This window comes from Nothobranchius furzeri, chromosome 9 (assembly GCF_043380555.1).
Source record: "Nothobranchius furzeri strain GRZ-AD chromosome 9, NfurGRZ-RIMD1, whole genome shotgun sequence".
NCBI classification, from domain to species: domain Eukaryota; kingdom Metazoa; phylum Chordata; class Actinopteri; order Cyprinodontiformes; family Nothobranchiidae; genus Nothobranchius; species Nothobranchius furzeri.
In genome coordinates, this window is record NC_091749.1 from 65,203,773 (window position 1) to 65,223,212 (window position 19,440).

The 19,440-nt window shown below is 43.3% G+C and overlaps 1 protein-coding gene across 3 annotated transcripts in view; it reads left to right on the plus strand.

The window, feature by feature from the left end:
- Positions 1-18,632, plus strand: part of LOC107381573 (SH3 and multiple ankyrin repeat domains protein 2) — a 269,418-nt gene extending 250,786 nt beyond the window's left edge. For 2 of the 3 annotated variants that reach the window (XM_070555052.1, XM_070555054.1), the window contains 2 exons: positions 3,216-5,727; positions 13,720-18,632. In XM_070555052.1, coding sequence (XP_070411153.1) covers positions 3,216-5,727; positions 13,720-14,236 — 3,029 coding nt within the window. In that variant the 3' untranslated portion in view covers positions 14,237-18,632. The remainder of the gene's footprint in view (positions 1-3,215; positions 5,728-13,719) is intronic. The other variant, XM_070555053.1, reaches the window with a different exon arrangement.
- Positions 18,633-19,440: the final 808 nt, after the last annotated feature.

Below are 19,440 nucleotides of genomic sequence, written 5' to 3' on the forward strand. Positions count from 1 at the left end.
TTTGGTAAATAAATATTTAATTTGAAGTTGAATATTTATTTTGGTAAATAAATATTTAATTTGGAGCTGAATATTTTGCTTGTAAACTAAATATTTAGCCTAAAATTAAATTTGTAGTAAGTAAATTTCATCTCCAAGATCTTGGAAAAGGTTGTGGCTAAACAACTCACAGCTGCTCTTGATGAACATAACATCTATGATAGCTTCCAGTCAGGTTTTCGTAGAGCTCATTCTACTGAAACAGCTCTTCTTAGGGTCTCGAATGACCTTCTGACTCACAGTGATACAGGGGACTGTTCTGTTCTGGTCCCGCTTTGACACTGTTGACATCACCTGCTACTGGAGAGGCTGAGAGACTGGGTAGGCCTATCAGGATCTGCTCTGGAGTGGTTCTCCTCTTATCTTTCTGAGCGTTTCTTTTCTGTGGCCGCCTCCAAGTTTAGGTCCTCCACCACCTCACTTACCCATGGTGTCCCACAAGGTTCTGTGCTGGGATCTCTACTCTTCCTCTTCTATCTGCATTCCTCTTCAGCACATCCTGAGCTCGTTTAAAGGAATCTCCTACCATCTTTAAGCAGATGACATCCAACTGTACATCTCCTTTAAGCCCCATGAGATGTCTAAGCTGCAGCTGTTACACACCTGCTTAGACTCTATCAAAACCTGGATGGTGGGAGCTTTCTACAGCTGAAGGAAGATAGGACTGAGATCCTCATCTGTGCCCCAGACAAGCTGGTTCCCAAAGTCAGAGACTCTCTTGGTCAGCTTGCTTCTCACACCTAACCCTCTGTCAGGAATCTTGGTGTGACCTTTGACCCAGCTCTCACCCTGGATTCTCATGTCAGTTCTCTTGTTCGCTCTTCCTTCTTCCATCTCAGGAACATTGCTAAGCTGAGTCCCATTCTGTCCCGCTCTGAACTTGAGACAGTTATCCACACCTTCATCTCCTCACGCTTAGACTACTGTCTAAGACTCTGCACACTGGCGTGGGATGGTGTTTGGATAACTGTCATCCCATACAGTCAGACTTATTTTACAACCCAGACATCACAGGTTTCTAAGACACTTAATTAGGTTTTGCTACATAACATCTCAGCTTACATTTCATCATTTCATTCATTGTCTCAGTTATCTTGTTTCAGCCATCATTTATCATAATTAGTTATGTCATCATTAGTAGTAGAAATTTAGTATTAAATAAATTTTACAAACTATATTTTTGCCTCTGTTTCCAATAATTACGGAGGTGTGATTTCCCTGAACTGCCAAGAAGACCTGGTTTAATCACAGATCAAATTTTAAAAGATCAATAATATTGATAATTCATACTTATATGGAATATCACATCTTGTTGATCATTTATTAAAAGGAATCACTTATATCACGTTACATCGCCTTTCCCTAGATCCACTGATTTCCCTCTTTCCTATTAATTTTTAATAAAATAATTTTTATTATTTTAAACATATTTTAAAATCATTTTTAAATGTTTTTGGTTTTTGTGAAGCCCCTCGTGATTTGTATCATGAGAGGCTCTATATAAAAGATTGTTTTCTTTGTTTGTTTGTTTGTTTCTTTCTTTGTTTCGTTCTTTTGTTTGTTTCTTTTGTTTGTTTGTTTGTTTCTTTCTTTCTTTCTTTCTTTCTTTTGTTTCTTTGTTTGTTTGGTTCTTTCTTTCTTTCTTTCTTTCTTTGTGTTTGTTTCTTTCTTTGTTTCTTTGTTTCTTTCTTTCTATTAAATATTTAGTTTGTAAAACAAACATTTTGTTGTAAACTAACATTTATATAAATATATGAATAACATGGTGAAAATCAGGATTAGAAAAATGAACTCTCATTTATGATGTGCTAAAAAAACTAAATTCTGCTTTTAAATGATGACTTTTACTTTACAAATGCACCCCGTATCATTCATGGAGTTTAATTAAGACTTCACACAAACCAAGAAGTTCTTCAGTCATTAAATAAAATTGAAAATGTCCTAAAAAATAAAATTTGATCAATGTTTTGATAAAGAGGTAAAACATTTATAGTCTTCATTCATCTTTCCAGGAACTTTATTTTAAAAATAAAGGATCCATCATTTCAAAATCGACTCCACCACCTCATTAATTAGCTAACAGAATAGAATATACTTTATTGATCCCACGGTGGGGAAATTCACTTGTTACAGCAGCACCAACCACTTAGATAATAATTTGAAGAACAATAAAAACAAAGGTACACACAAGCTATTATTGTAACCTTTGACCACTAAAAACCACCAATAAAAATAAAAATTTGGATTCCAGCACTATGCAGCATACTGTAAGGGACACAGACATACTATGTAACTGGTATTGCACAAGTATTGAACACATACTGAGTATTAAATTGATGTTATCGTATACCAGGATGATGCCAGTACAGTTTAAATTGAGAAGTTTTACACTCTTACTTCAGAGGGGATGAAAGATCTATGGTAGCGTTCTGTTTTACATCTGGTATGTCTTAGTCTGCCTCTGAAATGAGTTGCCCATGATCTCCACAGTAGAACGTAGTGAGTGGGAGGTTTTTTTTTTTTAACATGGAGGTCATCTTCCCCAGCATCCTCCTTTCACAAGTTTCCTCAGCTGTAACCAGTGAGCAGCCCAGAACCGAGCTAGCTTTGTTAACTGACTTGTTTAGTCTCTTCCAGTCTCGGTCAGAGCCCCAACAGAGCCAACAACAGAGTGATAGAAGGACTTTAGCAGCTGGGCATTAACTAAGAAGGACCTCAGCCTCCTCAGGAGGTGGAGGCAGCTTTGGCCCTCTTTAAACAGAGAGAAAACCAAAATAATAGGTTTTGGGTTAAACTGACAACTAGTGACTCAGCTTGGGTCAAATATTGTCCAAACAGTTTTGTCTTGAACCAAATCTGCTTGGATATATCTCATAAACGTTTGGATTTATCCAAGATTTCCAGTGCAAACAAAAGCTCATAAAAATGGTTCAGTCAGAGTTAAAATACAGATTCTTGAATAAATGAGAACTTTGAGAGCTGAAACCACGTCTGTTGCTCACTAGTACCCGTTTTCTGCAGGAAACAGCAGCGTCTGACCTCTTCAGTAAACCAGTGGTTGTGTAGGTAATAGGTTCCGTGTAGCAGATGAATTGTGAAACTAGGGAGGGAATGAAAAGCTGGGATGTCTCCCCCGAGTCCTCACATAATTCTTCTTTTTGCTCTATTTCCCCAAGGCACATCAGAGGATGAGAAACAGGGACTCCTCACTCCTCCCCCTCTAAAGTTCTCCCGCAGCCTCTCTATGCCGGATACCTCAGAGGACATCCCTCCTCCCCCAGCCAATTCACCACCTTCACCACCTGCCTACAACTCCGCAGCCGGCTCTACAGCCAAAAGCTACGGCACTTCACGACCGAGCTTCATCCAGAACTCGCCAAATGCAGTGACAACCATCAGCCGAACCACTGACGTTGGAACATTAAGGCGTGGATATTTCCGCCAGAGCTCTGAGCAATTTGAGAGCACACGCACTCGAGGGCGCACGCCAGTGCCTGAGAACCCGTACTCTGAGGTGGGCAATAAGACCCTATATGTTCCAGCAAAACCAGCCAGAAGGAAGGGAATGCTGGTCAAACAGTCTAATGTTGAAGACAGTCCAGAGAAAACTTGTCATGTGCCATCAAGCCCATCAGGACCAGTGTCCATGCCAACTACACCCATAGAAAGGACATGCTCCTCCATTCCAATTCCCACTATCATCGTCAAAGAGCCTTCCACCAGCAGCAGTGGCAAGAGCAGCCAGGGTAGCAGCATGGAGATTGAGCCCACCACCCCTGAACATCCACCTCTGACGCCCTCCGTTGGTGGGTGTTTGCGCCCTGACGACCCTCTTTCTCTCAACCCTTTTGCAGCTGCTATCGCTGGGGCAGTTCGGGACCGTGAGAAGAGGCTAGAGGCAAAAAAGAACTCCGTAGCCTTCCAGTCAATAGACATAGGAGATGATGAGATGAGTGGTCCCACGCCAACCCCTCGCCTTCGCCAGTCTAAGTCTATAGATGAAGGCATGTTTAGTAGTGATGAACGTCTAAGACGAATATTGGCACCCCTTTCTACGGTGCAGCTTGGACCCCCAGTTGGTGGAGGTAGTGGAAATATGACAGATTTCAACTCTCCTGAGCCCACTGTGGTCCGGGTGCCTCTGAACACCAGAACAGGACAATGTCCCAATCTGGACAGTCCAGTTAGCCTCCCAGCCACTCCTCCTAAGAGCCACTACAAGGCCAATGGGACCTACCTCCATCCTGTCACTGGTAAACCCTTGGACCCTAATTCTCCCCTTGCTCTGGCTCTGGCAGCCCGTGACCGGGCAATGAAGGAACAACAGAACCATCCACAGAATCAGTCAACCAATCCTCCTCAGGGTCAGCAAACGCCCAAGCATGAAGCCCAGTCTCTGCCTCATCAACAGAGTCACAAACCAGACCTCAACCAACCACTTTTTATCGACACCAAACTACGCTCTGGAATTGAGACAAGTTTTGCTGCAATCTCCACTGCAACCATGGGCCGGCCGGGCCGGGGTGGTCTCCGGAGACAGATGACAGAGCATAAGTATGAGTCCAATGGAGCACGGGAAGAGCGGGCACATAAGCCAGTTGAGGAGAGGAAAAGTGCACCGGCTAATGTAACAGATTCATCGCAGCAAAAGTCAACTGGTTTGTTGATGGTCCACACGAGCAACGAAGCAACAAGCCACAAAGCAAACAACCAGGAAGTAGATATACAGGACAGCAACCGGCCATCCGAATTAAAGGACCCCAACCAGCTTGATCCCCACAATACTCCAACCTTGTCCATCAGTCCTCAGATAGCCACATCACGCAGGAGAAGTATTCCTTTAGGTGAATCTTTAGAAGAACCAGTAAAACTACCGTTCCGTATTCCCCCTCCACCTCTTGCCTCGGTGGACATAGATGAGGAGTTTGAGTTTTCAGAGCCCCTCCCTCCACCACTAGAGTTTGCTAACAGTATTGACATTCCTGATGACCAGGCCAGTGCTATCGCCGAGATGATTCAGCAGCAGAGACTGAACGGAGGACATCCTCTACCCCCCTACCATCCTCATGCTCCACCACCTGTCTTTGACCATCATAAAAGGGTAGCAAACAGCCTGCCCCCTACCTATCATCCTGCTCCACCTGAACCAGAGTCGGGAGTGGCTGACTCGGGCATTGAAGAGGTAGACAGTCGCAGCAGTGGGGATCCTCAGCACATGGAAACCACCAGCACTGTTTCCAGCATCTCCACCCTGTCATCAGAGGGCGGTTTCTGCGACAGCGCTATGGAGAGTCTCTATGCCACTGCAGACGGACACGCCTTCCTGGTGGATCGGCCCCCTGTCCCTCCCAAACCCAAGGGCAAGTCCGTCATCAACAGAACATCACTTTATCACGATGCACTCATTGAAGAGCCTCCAGAGTCCTACAGTTCACCGCCTCAAGCCCCTCCCCCTCCCCCATCATCCTCTGAGCCCCCCAAGACTCCATCTCAAAGGACATCCAAGCTGTGGGGCGATCAGCCCCCTGAGCTACGTAGTCCACCATCCACGCCTGACAGCAAGAACACCGTGATAACCGAGCTGAGCTCCATTCTGCAGCACATTAATCGCGACAGGCCGACCAAGCCAGGAGACAGCCTGGACTCCCCCACAGGGACCAGAGGGGGCTTTGCAACCAGGTACAAAAAGTCAGTCGTCTCAGGTTACTTTTGTTTCTTTAGATCTTAAAACCAATCAACACCAGTTTCCTTCAGGTTTTCTGGTTTCAAAACTCATTCACTGGGTGAATTGTTGGGATTTTTGACTGGTCAATGCTTGAGTCAGTTTGGATATCAGAAGGTTGTTCTTAGTCCAACTAGTAGACGATTTCAGTCTTCCAGAAGTCTGTGACTCCAGTAGGTTTGGGGGAAAAAGCAACTAGACTTCTTTTTCACTACTCACTACTCCAGCTTCCAGTCACTGTTTCTGTTGTCAATAATAACCAATCAAAAGGATTTGGTCTGAAAAGGTTTTGGTTTGAATTCAAGTTGTTGTGCTGTGGCTCCAGACCACTAGTTGGCAACGTAAAAAAACAACTAATGCTAATAGCAACAGGTTAGAAATGTTGCATGACTTTTTATAGTTTGTCATTTCAGATTTTGTAGCAAATTATTTTCTATTATTGATAGTTTATAAATAGCCTGGCAAGCCATCATATTTATGTAAATTTAATCTGACCATGACCCAGAAGCTGTGTTTCAAACTACCTCAGCAGCAACTGGACAGGTCTTGGACCAATCAGAGTAATTAACACAGAGACATATTCATCACTGTGGAAATCTGTCAACGGGGGAGTCCACCATACACCATTAAATACATGCATTTTCTAAATATAGAACCTCTATCTGCTCATGTCTTAAAGACCTATTCCACAACTTTTACACCTTAAAATAACATTTTTGAAAGGTTTTGGCAACATACTGTGTGATAGTGTTAATGATTTTTACCAGCAGTCCGCTGCCAGAAGTACTGACTGTGTGTTGCTTTATGGCAGTATCACGTAGACCCCATAGTACGTAGGTGCTCAATTTGGGGCTGGAGAGCGTAACGTCGCCGCCATGTTGAATGGGTCTCCTTACTTTCCAAAGTCAATGATGAATGAGCAACTATGCACATTTTTATGCAGACTATGGTTACAACAACTGGCATACTATTGAAAACAGTTCACATTAGTGACTTTTCTAGGCTACCTGATAGGATTATATATTTAAATTAATTTTTATTTGTTTAGTTTAATTATATTAATATTTTAATTATCATGCCATATCTTGTGTCAGGTTTTGTGAAAAAGCTTGATAAAATGTGTTTTTAGTTGGATAAACACCTTCCTCAGTAGAAATGAATGCATTGTGGGTGAATGGAAACCCATCTAAAATGGCGGTCAGCTACTACGGCAGTTCCAATACGCAGAACCAGTCCACGGGGCATCTATGACATATATATGTCTGTGGTAGACCCATGGTTTAGTGACTTGAGCAGTGGCAGATCCACCAAAAAAAGCTAGAAATCCCCTATCAGAGGAATCTAGGAAAAGAAAAAGATAACACACTAGAGAAAGAGCAAGGACCAGAGTTGATATTGGGCTGGCGTTTCCTCGCTATATAGAGCTCCTCTTGAAAGAACGGGATGTACTACAAACTCTGACCTAGCCATGCTATGCTATTGGATAGGTAAGTAATAAAAGATTTCACCAGGATTACTGTTTGGTCAGGCATAAAGTTGTTATACAGTCCTGATAAAACTTTATTCAATGCTGAAACACTGCTTCAAGTATCTTTCCAGAGTATTTCTCCAATGGCACTATCTAGTTGCAGACAAGTAGTCAGTCAATTCGTTTTTTTAAAGATGGTGACTTGACGTTTCTTGTTTATAAATGTGCTTCTGTAGCCGACAGAGCTAAAACACGCTGTTTTACAAGTATCATTCTCGTCTCATGTTGTGTTTTCATAGATTTGTATTTTAAAGACTTTCTTGTCCGTGAAAAGTTCATCAACTCTGCATCAGCCCGAGATACTTCCTTAAATTTGAAGCATGTAAGTGGTACTAGTCTAACGCTATTGGTTAGTTCTGGTCGGCGCTCAGTTTCCTATTGCAAGGAGCTCTGCGGGGCAGGGGGCGTGCTTAGCAAAAATAGATAAAGACATATTGCATACATTATATCACAGTACATGATAAGACAACCACTTTTACGGATTTCTGAAAATCCATACTTAAATACTCAAAGGGGAAAACTCCGGAAAGCTACTTTAAAATGTTTGTTTGGGAGCGCAAGTTGGAAAACAGTCAGTAAACATGCCTTTTATGCGCGACAAAGAGATTTGATTGTATTTTTTTTTTGACAGTGGCATTACACAGCAAGCCTTGAGAAGGCAACAGAGAGCATATATCAGCAAAGTTCAGGTGTGTGTCTTTAAAGAAAAACCCAAGTCCAAACTGTCCAAAGTTGATGGCAAAGCAGTTTCCAATGAACGCTGTTCCTGAGTCAACACCACCTTTGTATTTTTTCTCCATCACATCTCTGGTGCTAAGCCCATCCAACATCTCTACAAACAGAGAGCACTGTTATTGGCTAGACCTAAAATTATTCGGGCCAATGGTAGACCTGCTGAGGCTACAAGGGAGCGTGGCTAGACCGACCTGCAGAGTTTAATCTTTTGTTACTGATATGGATTGTCTAGATTTCTAGGCTAAGATTTTAACTATTTTCTTTCCAGATTAGATTAGCGGTTAGCGGACCGGTCTGCTAGCAAGGCTATTGTATCATGTGAACATCACTGTGATGTTTTCTGTAGGGTCCAGATTCTTAGATTATATTTTGTGTTTTTCTCAGTTTAGTGCTGCCTGAGTGGAACTGTGGTGAGCTTGGAGGGTCCGATGCTGCTGATAGTCAGGAGCTGCAGAGGAAGCGGGACAATATTATTTTAGCTTCTTCCCCTCTTGAGAGGAGGATAAAATGGAGAATCAATAATTCATTCCTCACTTATATTTTATATGAAAAGTCTCTCAGCTCATGAGAGAAAAGCAAACTCTGGAGGTCAGGCTTTTGGAGCAGATAAAACTCGTCATTCTCCTCCTTCATTCTCTCACCACCTCCTCATCGTCACCTCCTGCTTTGTAGCTGTTGACCTTTGAACCTTGTACTTGATTTCTCCTGTTTTCACTCCTTCCATGTGTGTCTCATCTGTACATGTGGAACCTACCTTGATTTTCTAGCCCAAGGTCAAAATTATTCACATGCATACATGGCCGTAATTTTTTTGGGGGGGGGACAGGGGGAAATGCCCCCCCACACACACACACTTTTTCCAAAGTCAAGTTTTGACCCCTGCACTTTTTACCGTCCAAAAAACAATATTACGCTATATTAAATTCACACTGGTTGAGCTCTAGGACCAAGCGGAAAACAACCGTTTGTGTTGAAGCCTGTTTCCCATTAGAGCATACTATAAAGATCCCCCCCCCACCCCCACTTCTAAAGTGAAAATTACGTCCATGCATGCATAAACAAGCTTTCGGTATTCCACCCCTCTGCTTTTCTGGTTTCCAGTCGGGTTGAGGTCGGGAGTTTGGGCAGACAAGTCCAGAAGCTTCACATTAGCCTGATTTATCCAATCAGAAACCAGCTCTTATGTGTGTTTATGGTCATTGTTCTCTTCTGTGAGCCATCTAGCTAATAGTCTCAGGTGAATAACCTGGAGGTAGTCCTCCTCCTTCATTATTCCTTCCAGTCCCACATCATGGTGCTGCCACAACCATGCTGGACAAATGGATTTGAATAGGTTCTTATGTGTCTTCTTTAAACATTGTGTCCAAGCATCTCCTGCTTTGACCATAAAACATTTTTTCAGAAGACATTTGTCTCATCCACATGGAACTTTAAGGTATCTCTTTTGGTCCAGGAGCCTCTATCTTGGTTGTCTCAGTTCATGTTGATGTAAAACCGGTTTCTCTGTGGACTGTGGTGTTCCAGCAGGACCAGTTCATGATAGACTTGACCCATGGCAGTTCATGGGTGGTTCTTGGACATTCAAACCCATTCGCTTCATCTAAGCAGGAGAGTTTAGTCTTCATCCAGACTTTGAGTAGCAGTTGACAGATTTGACTAACTTGTGCCTGAACCCATGATCCTGGGATCTGAAGTCGTCTCGAAATGATTCCTGGATTTTCAGCATGTTTGAATATATGATAGTCCTTCATCGATCTCCGTGGAGTTGTTTGGATTTTTGTGGTTCTGAGCAGGTCAGACCAGTAAGTTCTGTCCAACAGTCAGCTGTAGTTAATCAGCATCACTAATAGAAAAATAATCGGGCCTGACAAATTAAAAGACTACTTCATCACCAACATTCTGTTGATTTATCTAGAATTCTGACCTTGCAGAACAAAGAAAGCCCAGAATAAATTCAGCTGGGTCCAGTTCTTCTTTTAAAATGTTCTGTCATTATTCCAACCTGGAAGAACGGTACAAATGAGTCGGTAAGACCCTAATTATCTAAACGCCTTTTTCACTACAGTAAAAACGTGATGTGAAAATGAAGAATTGGACTAGAAGTTTGATGGGTGACTTATTGTTAAACTGTTTCTGAACTGATGGGCCGGTCTGTTAGGGTCAAAACCAGTGGAGGCAGATGAACAGAACCTTCTTCTTTAAGATTTAATCGTTAGTCAGTGGGCGCCACTCTTTAAGAATACAGAGGTCTAAATATTCAGAGCGTTCCGGATACCGCATGTTGCTTCTGTGCTGGAGAAAAACTGACAGAAGAATGTTTGAAGAGATTTTAGATTTCATTTGACTGAAGCTCTAAAAGTTTCTCCGTATGGATGCAGATCAGCTGATTGTTGTTTTGAAAAGCCAGATGTTTTCCAGCTGCAGTGTCTCGTGGATTCCATTGGAGGTCTGGTCTCCGTGTCGTGTTGAGGGTTGCCAGGCAGCAGAAGACGGGGTTGTAGTCCGGGGGGTGCGGAGGGTGAGGTGGGCTGCAAACCGTCAGACAGATGGCGGCAGAAAGGCACGGATCGTGGCCCAGTTCCACACCTGCTCCTCCGTCTATCCTCTCCTCCTGATCGGCTGCAGATCAAATCAGACCTTTATATCTTTATTCTGCTTCCTTTTTTTCGACGCCGTCTTTCAGCCTCCCATACATATTAAATGTGCGTTGGTTGGATGAAACGGTTGCCTTAGCAACCAGCTGATGAGAGCAGCCTTGAGGCCTGCAGTGATGTCAGACTGATTTGGGGGAGGGGTGTGTGTGTGTGCGTGTGTGTGTGTGCGTGTGTGTGAGAGAGAGAGAGAGAGAGAGAGAGAGAGAGTGGCAAGCCAAACCTTCAGCAGAGTTCAGCATCATCTCACACAATTCACGTGCTGTGCTGCTGCTTTAGTAGGCCACCATTATGTAACCCCAGTGTGTGTGTGTGTGTGTGTGTGTGTTCCACCTTCTATAAATACAGAAGATGTATGCCAATGAGTGCTGCTTGTGCACTTGTCAGTGTGTGTTTGTGCGCACTGCTTCACCCTGCAGATGATGATGACACCTAACTGCTGAGTTAAACTCAACACTGTTCCTTAAGTCAAATTCCAAACATTCCCATCGTTCCCTGAAGGAATGTTCGTTACATTTCAGGAATTTTTGTCTCCAACCGTTTTAAGTAAAGTGTGAAGCAAAAAAACAATATAGTCAGATCTCTGAGGTCTGATCGAACCTCATCAACATCGGTGAAACTCAGTCCTGTTTGTGCTGTCCAGCTGTGGCGGCCATCATGAAATGGATCAAGGATTAATCAGCTGTAGGCGTTCATTTAATAATTAGTCTCGTTAAAATCCTCGCAGGAGTTCAGGAGAACGACACATTTGTGTTGAACTCCAGATAAAAAACATCTGGTGGGTCGAGCTTCAGAGTTTAGGTCTGGTGTGATGAGATGCTCTAGACTTCGTCTCTACACCCTCAACCCTCTGTGTGTGTGTGTGTGTGGGGGGGGTCTCGGAAATCATGGAGGGGTAGAACCGCTGCTCCTGCACACCCACAGGAGTTACCTCTTTCTGGGAGGAGACCCCCAGGTCGACCCAGGACACGCTGAATGGATTTTATCTCTTGACTGGTCTGGAAAAATCCGGAAGAGTTTAGTTTTCCGTTGATGACCCAGCTCTGCTCCAGGTTCTGGTTCTGAGGGTGTTTGACACATTTACTTAGTTACTTGTCTGTTTGGTCCTAATTGTTATTTAGAGCAGCAGGAAGTTCTGGTTTTGGTTGCCAGGCTTCTGGAGAGTTAAGATGATCGGCTGGTTCTGATTCACCTCTTCACCTACCCTGGACTTCCAGCTTCATGTTTCTGCTTAGACAGAACCAATTGGGCATTTATATCCAACCCAGAGGTTCTGGTGACCCGGCAGGGCCTCAGAAAAACCTTAATGAGGTCAGAGGAGATAAACGAGGCGCTGTCCTAATTAGTCCTAATAGATAATTAAATCATTTAACTCCTACAATAAAAACTGTAGTTGGACCGGATCTGTTCTGATCTGGTTTTGGATCCATCAATGCTCCACTGGTGCTGAGCTGTAGGCTCTACCGGGTTCTGGGGTGGTTCTTACACTTCATTGTGGCCCAGTTCAGCAGAAGGGGCCCCCACCCCCACTGCTCCCCCTCAGGCTGCTCCATATGTCAGGAATCAGCCTATCTGGGCTAAACCCCCTGCTCAAAGTGTTCTGGTTCTGAGTTCTAGCCCTCAGCTCAGCCTTTTCTCTCCGTTTGGACCCAAACTATTCTGACTGGGTTAGGGTTTCAGGAGTCCATCTGAGAAGTTTTAAGTATCTTGGGGTCTTCTTCATGAGTGAGGGAAAGATAGAGCGTGAGATCGATAGTTGGATTGGTGCTGCGTCTGCAGTGATGCGGGCGTTGAACCGGTCTGTCGTGGTGAAGAGAGAGCTGAGCCGGAAGACAAAGCTCTCAATTTACCGTTAGATCTATGTTCCTACCCTCACCTATGGCCACAAGCTTTGGGTAGTGACCAAAAGAATGAGATTGGGGTCTCCCCTCCCCTTAGTGATAGAGTGAAAAGCTCGGTCATCTGGGAGGGGCTCGGAGTAGATCAGCTGCTTCTCCAAATCAAGAGGAGCCAGTTGAAGAGGCTCGGTATCTAGTTAGGATGCCTCCTGGACGCCTCCCTGGTGAGGTTTTCCGGGCACGTCCAACCAGGAGAAGGCCTAAACTCAAATTATCATTCAGTAATGACCCCAGGTTACCATGGTGACCCTGATGAGCCACTGTCAGCAGTTTTAGCATTAACTTTGTTTTTCAGGTATTTTTTAATCATTTGTTTTTTATGCAGCATAATAATAAACCATCTGATTTAGAAGAAGCATTCTTGTTCATTTAAATCACAAACATTTATAATAAACTTTTAATATTAGTTGTCATTCTGTAGATGATAAAGCATCAACATCAGCAGGTCGGTGGCTGCAGCTCAGCTGCTGCTGGGATCTGTGTGAACTTTGACCTTTGAGTTCTTGTCGTGATTCAGGCTTCTGGAGAAATTGGATGGACTCCAAACATTTCTCTTCAGCCATGATGAATATTTTTCACTGTTTTGTTTTTGCTTTCAATGTTGGAACAACCTCTTTGGGTGCTCAGTAAAAAAAAAAAACAGGAAGGTTTTAGTTTTGATTATAAGTTTTAGTTTGTTCGTCAAACAAAACTCCACTGAACATAAAACAGTTATAAGCCCGTTTTCCAGGCTTTGTGGCCCTTTAGGGGTCCTAACCCAGACAGTGAGCTTTGTTGCGGCACCACCTTGTGTCCCGCTGCAGCATCACACCAGAGTCTCAGGCTCCAGTTTTAGGTGTCTTCCTGTTTTTAAGACGATTCATCAGCGAGTCGATAAAAATGAGCCACAGACTGAAGACTCATTCTTTATGGGACAAAAGCTATGGGGTTACCATGGTGACGGAGAGTTGAGAGACAGAGCAGTAGCTGTAATCCTTTAGAAAACAGTCTTTTATTCAAAGATGATTCTATCCCATAATTCCATGCATTGTGGTAATCTTAGTTCTGTGGGAGGAACCTGTGCATATTTTTCCTTCTACCTGTAATTATTACAGATTTTTATTACCCATGACCCTGGCTGACCTCTGGTCTCCTCTCCCTCCCCAGGCCTCCCACAGATGACTCAGGGATGCGAAACGCTGCCGCCCTCACCTCCACGCCCCCCAGCAGCCTTCCCTCACAGACGCACCCCTGCAGCCCGCCAGACTCTGCCTCCTCCCTCACCCCCTGTTCCTCGCTGCCGCCCTCTGTGTCCCCCACCCTCACAGATGTCTTCGGCCTTCCCACTCCCCCGATGGGCAGCGGTGGTGCCTACAGCCTGAGCTCGTCGTGCGGCGGTAGTGGTAGCTCGCGCTCCCCGTCGCCGCTCACTCTGTTGCAAGCGGTGGCGGCATCGGGGAAGCCCTTCGCCTCCAAACCCGTGGAGCTGTGGAGCAAACACGACGTGGCAGACTGGCTGGAGAGCCTGAACCTGGGGGAGCACAAGGAGGCGTTCCTGGACAACGAGATTGAAGGAGCCCATCTGCCCTCGCTGCAGAAGGAGGACCTGATAGACCTGGGTGTGACGCGAGTGGGCCACCGTATGAACATTGAGAGGGCTTTGAAGCTACTGCAGGACAGATAAACCCCCTCCCCTCCCCCGCAGATGGGGAGCAACGTGAGGTGTCCAGCATGAAGAGGAGGAGGGGGTGTTCCCGGTCACTTTAACCACCTCTTCATCAGACACAAGCTCAAGTCACAGGACAGGTGGAGGTGTCGTCCAAGCTGAAGCTGCCTCGCTGTTTGTCTTCTCATCCTCCGTAGTCGCCCCAATCTCAGCGCTCCAGTTTCTCCACCTCCTCCCCCCTCAGCGTTGGGGGAGGTCCGGAGGAACTGCAGGGGGGGGGGGGGGGGGGTGAAGGGAACAGCTTCTACATCACTGGACAGGAGGATTATTGGAAGGACTGTCCAGAACCCTCTGGAATACAACAAACTCTAGAAAACCAAACAGCTCCCCCTCCCTCTTTGGAATACTAAGACTCTGTCCGTGTCCCCATCGAGGACGCGCCAAGGTCCAGCTGAGCTGGTCGTTGCTCCTTTTCTATCTTTGCTAGAGTTTGTTCAGAGAATATTTCTTCACTAGAGTCCAAAAGGACTTCTGTTTCTGGCTGCAGCCGAGGTTGTAGAACAAAAATCCTCCTTCCTGTTGCTTCTCACCTCTTTGTTTCAAAATAAGAGCATCAGAACGAAGAATGAATCACATGTTTACTCACATTTAACCACAGATCACACACTGTATGCACACTCTGAGCACACACATACACTCACATGTACACACACGGGTATAGAGATGTGAGTGGAGGATGAAGAGCATGATGATGATGATGAAACAAAACTAACGATGGATCTGAATTTCTCACCTTGAAATATTTGTCCTGCTTTTTTGGCTGAACAAACGTCCTTGTTCTGTCCTGGCCTTTCCTCCTAGCTCTGTGTGTGTGTGCATGCCTGCCTGCATGTGTGTGTGTGTGTGTGTGTGTGTGTGTGTGTGTTTCCCAGAAGCTCACAACGGCCCATTTAGTCGTTTTCCATAAACCTGCCATGTCGGCCACAGTGTGGAGGAAACAGAACCGTTCCTGTTTTTCTTCATCCAGTCCTCTCCTCCTAACTAGTTCCTGGTCATGTGACCCAACAGCCACGCTAAAGTGATGCTAACGCCAGGTTCAAAGGTTGAAGGCTGAGCTTTTATTAGAGAAGTTGCAGAAAACATTTTGGGAAATACATCCGATTGTTTTCTTCTTTGTTGCTAAAAAAAATGTTGTGAGAAAATTCTAGATTAAAAAAGAATTTTGTAGACAAGATAAAATGACATTTTAAAAGAATCATTTTCTGATGTTTTTGTTTTTCAGCTGCAGCAAACTCATTCACAAGGAAATAAGGAACTGAATCCTTGACTTCTATTTAATCCTGGTTTGTTTCTTGGCTGCCCCATTTCCCATGATTCCTTGTACAAAGTGCTTTTGCAGAAGCCAGTTTGTCTTACAACAACATATAAAGTAAAACTCAGGAACACATGTCATGGTTTTATCGAACCAGTCAAACGAAAGCAATGAAGCTAATTCAGTTAATTTACCTTTGCTATGTTTATCTTCAAGTAAAATCCCCGAAACGCACTAGATCTAGACAAATCAGATTTAAGCTAGCTGCTAAATTTATGAACGTAAAAGTTCTTTAGGACACACTTTGATTTTGGTTGATAGTTAGCATTAGCGCAGCTAATAAGCTAACATTAGGATCCCAGAACATGAAGAATTCTCACATTAATTTTTAAAGTCAAATGAAAATTTTAAGTAAGAAATATGAAAATAAAATTCTGATTCAGGTTTTTCTAAACATGCAAAAATAGTTTTAGAGACAGAAGCTAAATGTTAGCAGCAAACTTTAGCCACACAAGGGTTCGCTAATTTACTCTAAAGCTAAGAAACTGTTAACTTTAAGTAACTTTCAGTTACTTAAGAAACAAAGTTTTAGTTTTTGAAGAAAACTGTGTGTGTTTCCCAAAATGTTAATTCATTAATGGTTCAGTGGAACATTTTCAGGATTTAAGAACCTGAACTTGGGTTTTTAAGCGCTTAAAAATGAAAGATTTTAAAATATTTATTACAAATATTATCTGAACACTTTGTGCACATCTCTCTGTTAGATCATTGAACTTATGGACCTTGAAGATTGAATTTAAATGTTTTATTTATTTTGTGTAAAAAGAGCTGGAGAAGAAATCAGCTAAAAAAGAATCACAAATGATTTTAATGTTAATCGTTTTTGAAAAGATAATCAGTGAGTTGAGTATGAGTTCAGAGGTGAGGCGTTTTAGGGCCAGAGTGAAAAAAAAGACGAGGAAGTGGAACCCGTTCTGCTCCAGAACCGACAGTTTCTGTTGTGTTTTTATTATTTTAACTGAGCGTGTTTCTAGTTAATACATTAATTTTAAAATAAGATACATTTTATCACATATTAAGTTGGTTACTTCTGCAGCAGTGTCTACACCAAAGGACTTCCTGTAATCCTTCACAATAAGAGTCCCAAAACATTTAAAGTTAAAAAATTGTTTATTTTGACCTATGGTCACGAGCTTTGGGTAGTGATCAAAAGAATGAGTTTTCTCTGCAAGGGGGCATGGCGCTCTCTTAGAGATAAGGTCGGAAGCTCTGTCATCCGGGAGGGGCTCAGAGTAGATCCGCTGCTCCTCCACACTGAGAGGAGCCAGTTGAACTGGCTCAGGCATCTAGTTAGGATGCCTCCTGGACGCCTCCCTGGTGAGGTTTTCCAGTCAAGTCCAACTGGGAAGAGACCTAAAGGGAGACCCAGGACACGCTGGAGGGACTATGTCTCTCCTGACCAGGAAATGCCTTGAGGTTCCCTGGTCAGGAGATTCCATTCAGGATAAGCGGGAGAGAATGAATGAATGGATGGAAAATGGTTTATTTTTGTTGTTTTCTGGTAAGACTTAAAGATTTTTATTAACTTCAGATGTAAAATTTTATTTGATACTCTTATTGTGAAGGACTGGAGGAAGCAACGAGTTTGAATCCTTTAAGCTCCATGGTTTTTTTCCCCCTTTTGGCCCTAAAACTGTCATATTTCAGCGACTGGATGCAGGCGGTGTGAGCTCTGATCCGTTCTGATCCAGTCTGTTCACGCAGCCTATCAGAACCAGACAGAGTTGGTTCCGAGTCGGTCCCTGTAACCGGGCTTTAGAAACGGGTCCGTTTAGAATCAGCTGGAGGTTTTAGCTGAGCCTGTAAATAAGAGTGTTTAGAGGATAAAGTGTCTATATGGTTTTTGTGTAGCTCTATGAAAACATTCAGAGGGTTCTATGAGGGTAAATTCTAGTTTCTGACCGAAAGCCTTGTTCTGACCCTCCCCGACCCGCCCATCACCCTACAGAGGACGCCTTAAGAAGCTCCGTCCCACCACCTGCTTCATTGTGTCGCGACCCGCCTGCGGTTCTGTTTGTGACCTGTTTCAGAACAAGTCCGGTTCCATGTCGCGCTTCGTGCAGCTTTCCGAGGAGATGAAACATTCACAACCTCTGTGTTCTGTGAACATTGGCCCTACGGTGGCCGGTTTGGGACAATGCTGCTAAAATCCGGCAGCAGCGCGTCGGAGGCTAGAAAAGCACAGTATTTTTAAAGATTTGTATAGAGTTCTATGAAATTTTATAGAGGTTATCTGAACAAAAACTGTTCAGCCCTGATGCTTGGATTGCCAAAAACAGAAATAATATATACGTAGATTACAAATGTGGATTATTATTATTAGATTTATGGGTTATATAAGAAGCAATATTTATTCTGAATGAAACTCTTTGGTTGTGTTTTATTTTTCCATTTTAAAGTTGCATATCATGAGTGTTTTATTGACTTGTTGCCTAAAGCGGATCCACTCGAGTGCAGGAGACAGAACCAACCGAGCCCCAGGTCTCCTGCCTGACGTGTCAAACCCCTGATTTAGTTTGTGTATAAACTGAGGAAAATGTACATTTCTAAGAGTTTCTCTCAGTAGGAAACTTTAATGTTTGTGTGAACATAAATGCACCAAAACGATTAGCAGCTGCAGTGGAAACGTAGAGCTGAGTAGACGTAGGAATCTTTAAAGCGCTTTTTCACCGGGTCGTGTTGTTCTGACGTGCACGACCCACTGACCCACTTTCACTCTCCTTCTAAACACTTTCTCATCGTCTGACATTTGAGGAGCTTTCTTTTAGTTTTCTTTCTCTCCTGGTTTTTCTTTGTTCTTGAATAGATTTTATTCTTTAAGTCTTCATAGAGGCTAAGATGTTTTGGGTAATTTGTGCAAACTTGTGTTCATGTTTTCTATGTTGCTGTAATTTTGTGCTGATAAATCATCATAGAGTCGACTAAATACTGAAACTAAGAGTGAAGTTTTCTGTAAAAGCACTCTTCCCCCCTCCAGACTTCTTGTATGGCAACCAAAATTCACTGTAAGAAATAAATATAATATTGCACTAGTGCTGCTTCCTTCTGTGAGTCTCTGGTGAGTTTTTTCACCAACAGCAGGACGTGCACGAGATATCACAACAACAGGAGTATCACTGAGTATTGATAACTGATCAATAGGACTGTGTATTAGGGCCTTTAATCCTTATGTTGCCTGAAACTCTGCCCTAGATAAAATCTGCTACTCTGATCTAGCATGCTAGAAGCTTCCCGTTATGACGATTGTTCCATGTTTTTAAGTAATGAAATAGAAAAAATGCTGGAAGTGCTGCAGGGGTGTAAGAAATTTTATCTGGTGCTCTTCAGCCAAGGGATCCACATAAATGTTGGCAAAATGAGATCTGAGGCACTCAGAAGATACAAAATAAAAAGCCTTTATGGCTTAAACAGTTAAAAACATGAATGCCAACGCCTTTCAGCCCACAGGGCCTTCGTCAGGGCTCAAAATGTCCTCTATATCCTATAGCAGTGCATTATAAAGATACAAATCATGGAAGCTGTAACTCAAAATCACAGGGATTGAACATATAAAACATTCAATTAGAGGAGGAGATAGGCTTAAAAAACTCTTGCAAAGACAATCATTTTGGATTTATACACTAAAAGCTGCTAACTTCCCAGGTCTTAATGGAGAATTAATTTCACTCCTTATTTTTAATTTTGTTTTCTTACCATTTTTGTAACATATTTACGTGAAAAATGTTCTCAAATTCTCTAAGTGTAATTTAATATTTGTAAGTATTCATCCTTACAATAGGATTGTTTAGATGTTAAGTTTTTGTGTTATACTGGTCATCCAATCATGATGCTGTCTACCTGCCCAACGTCA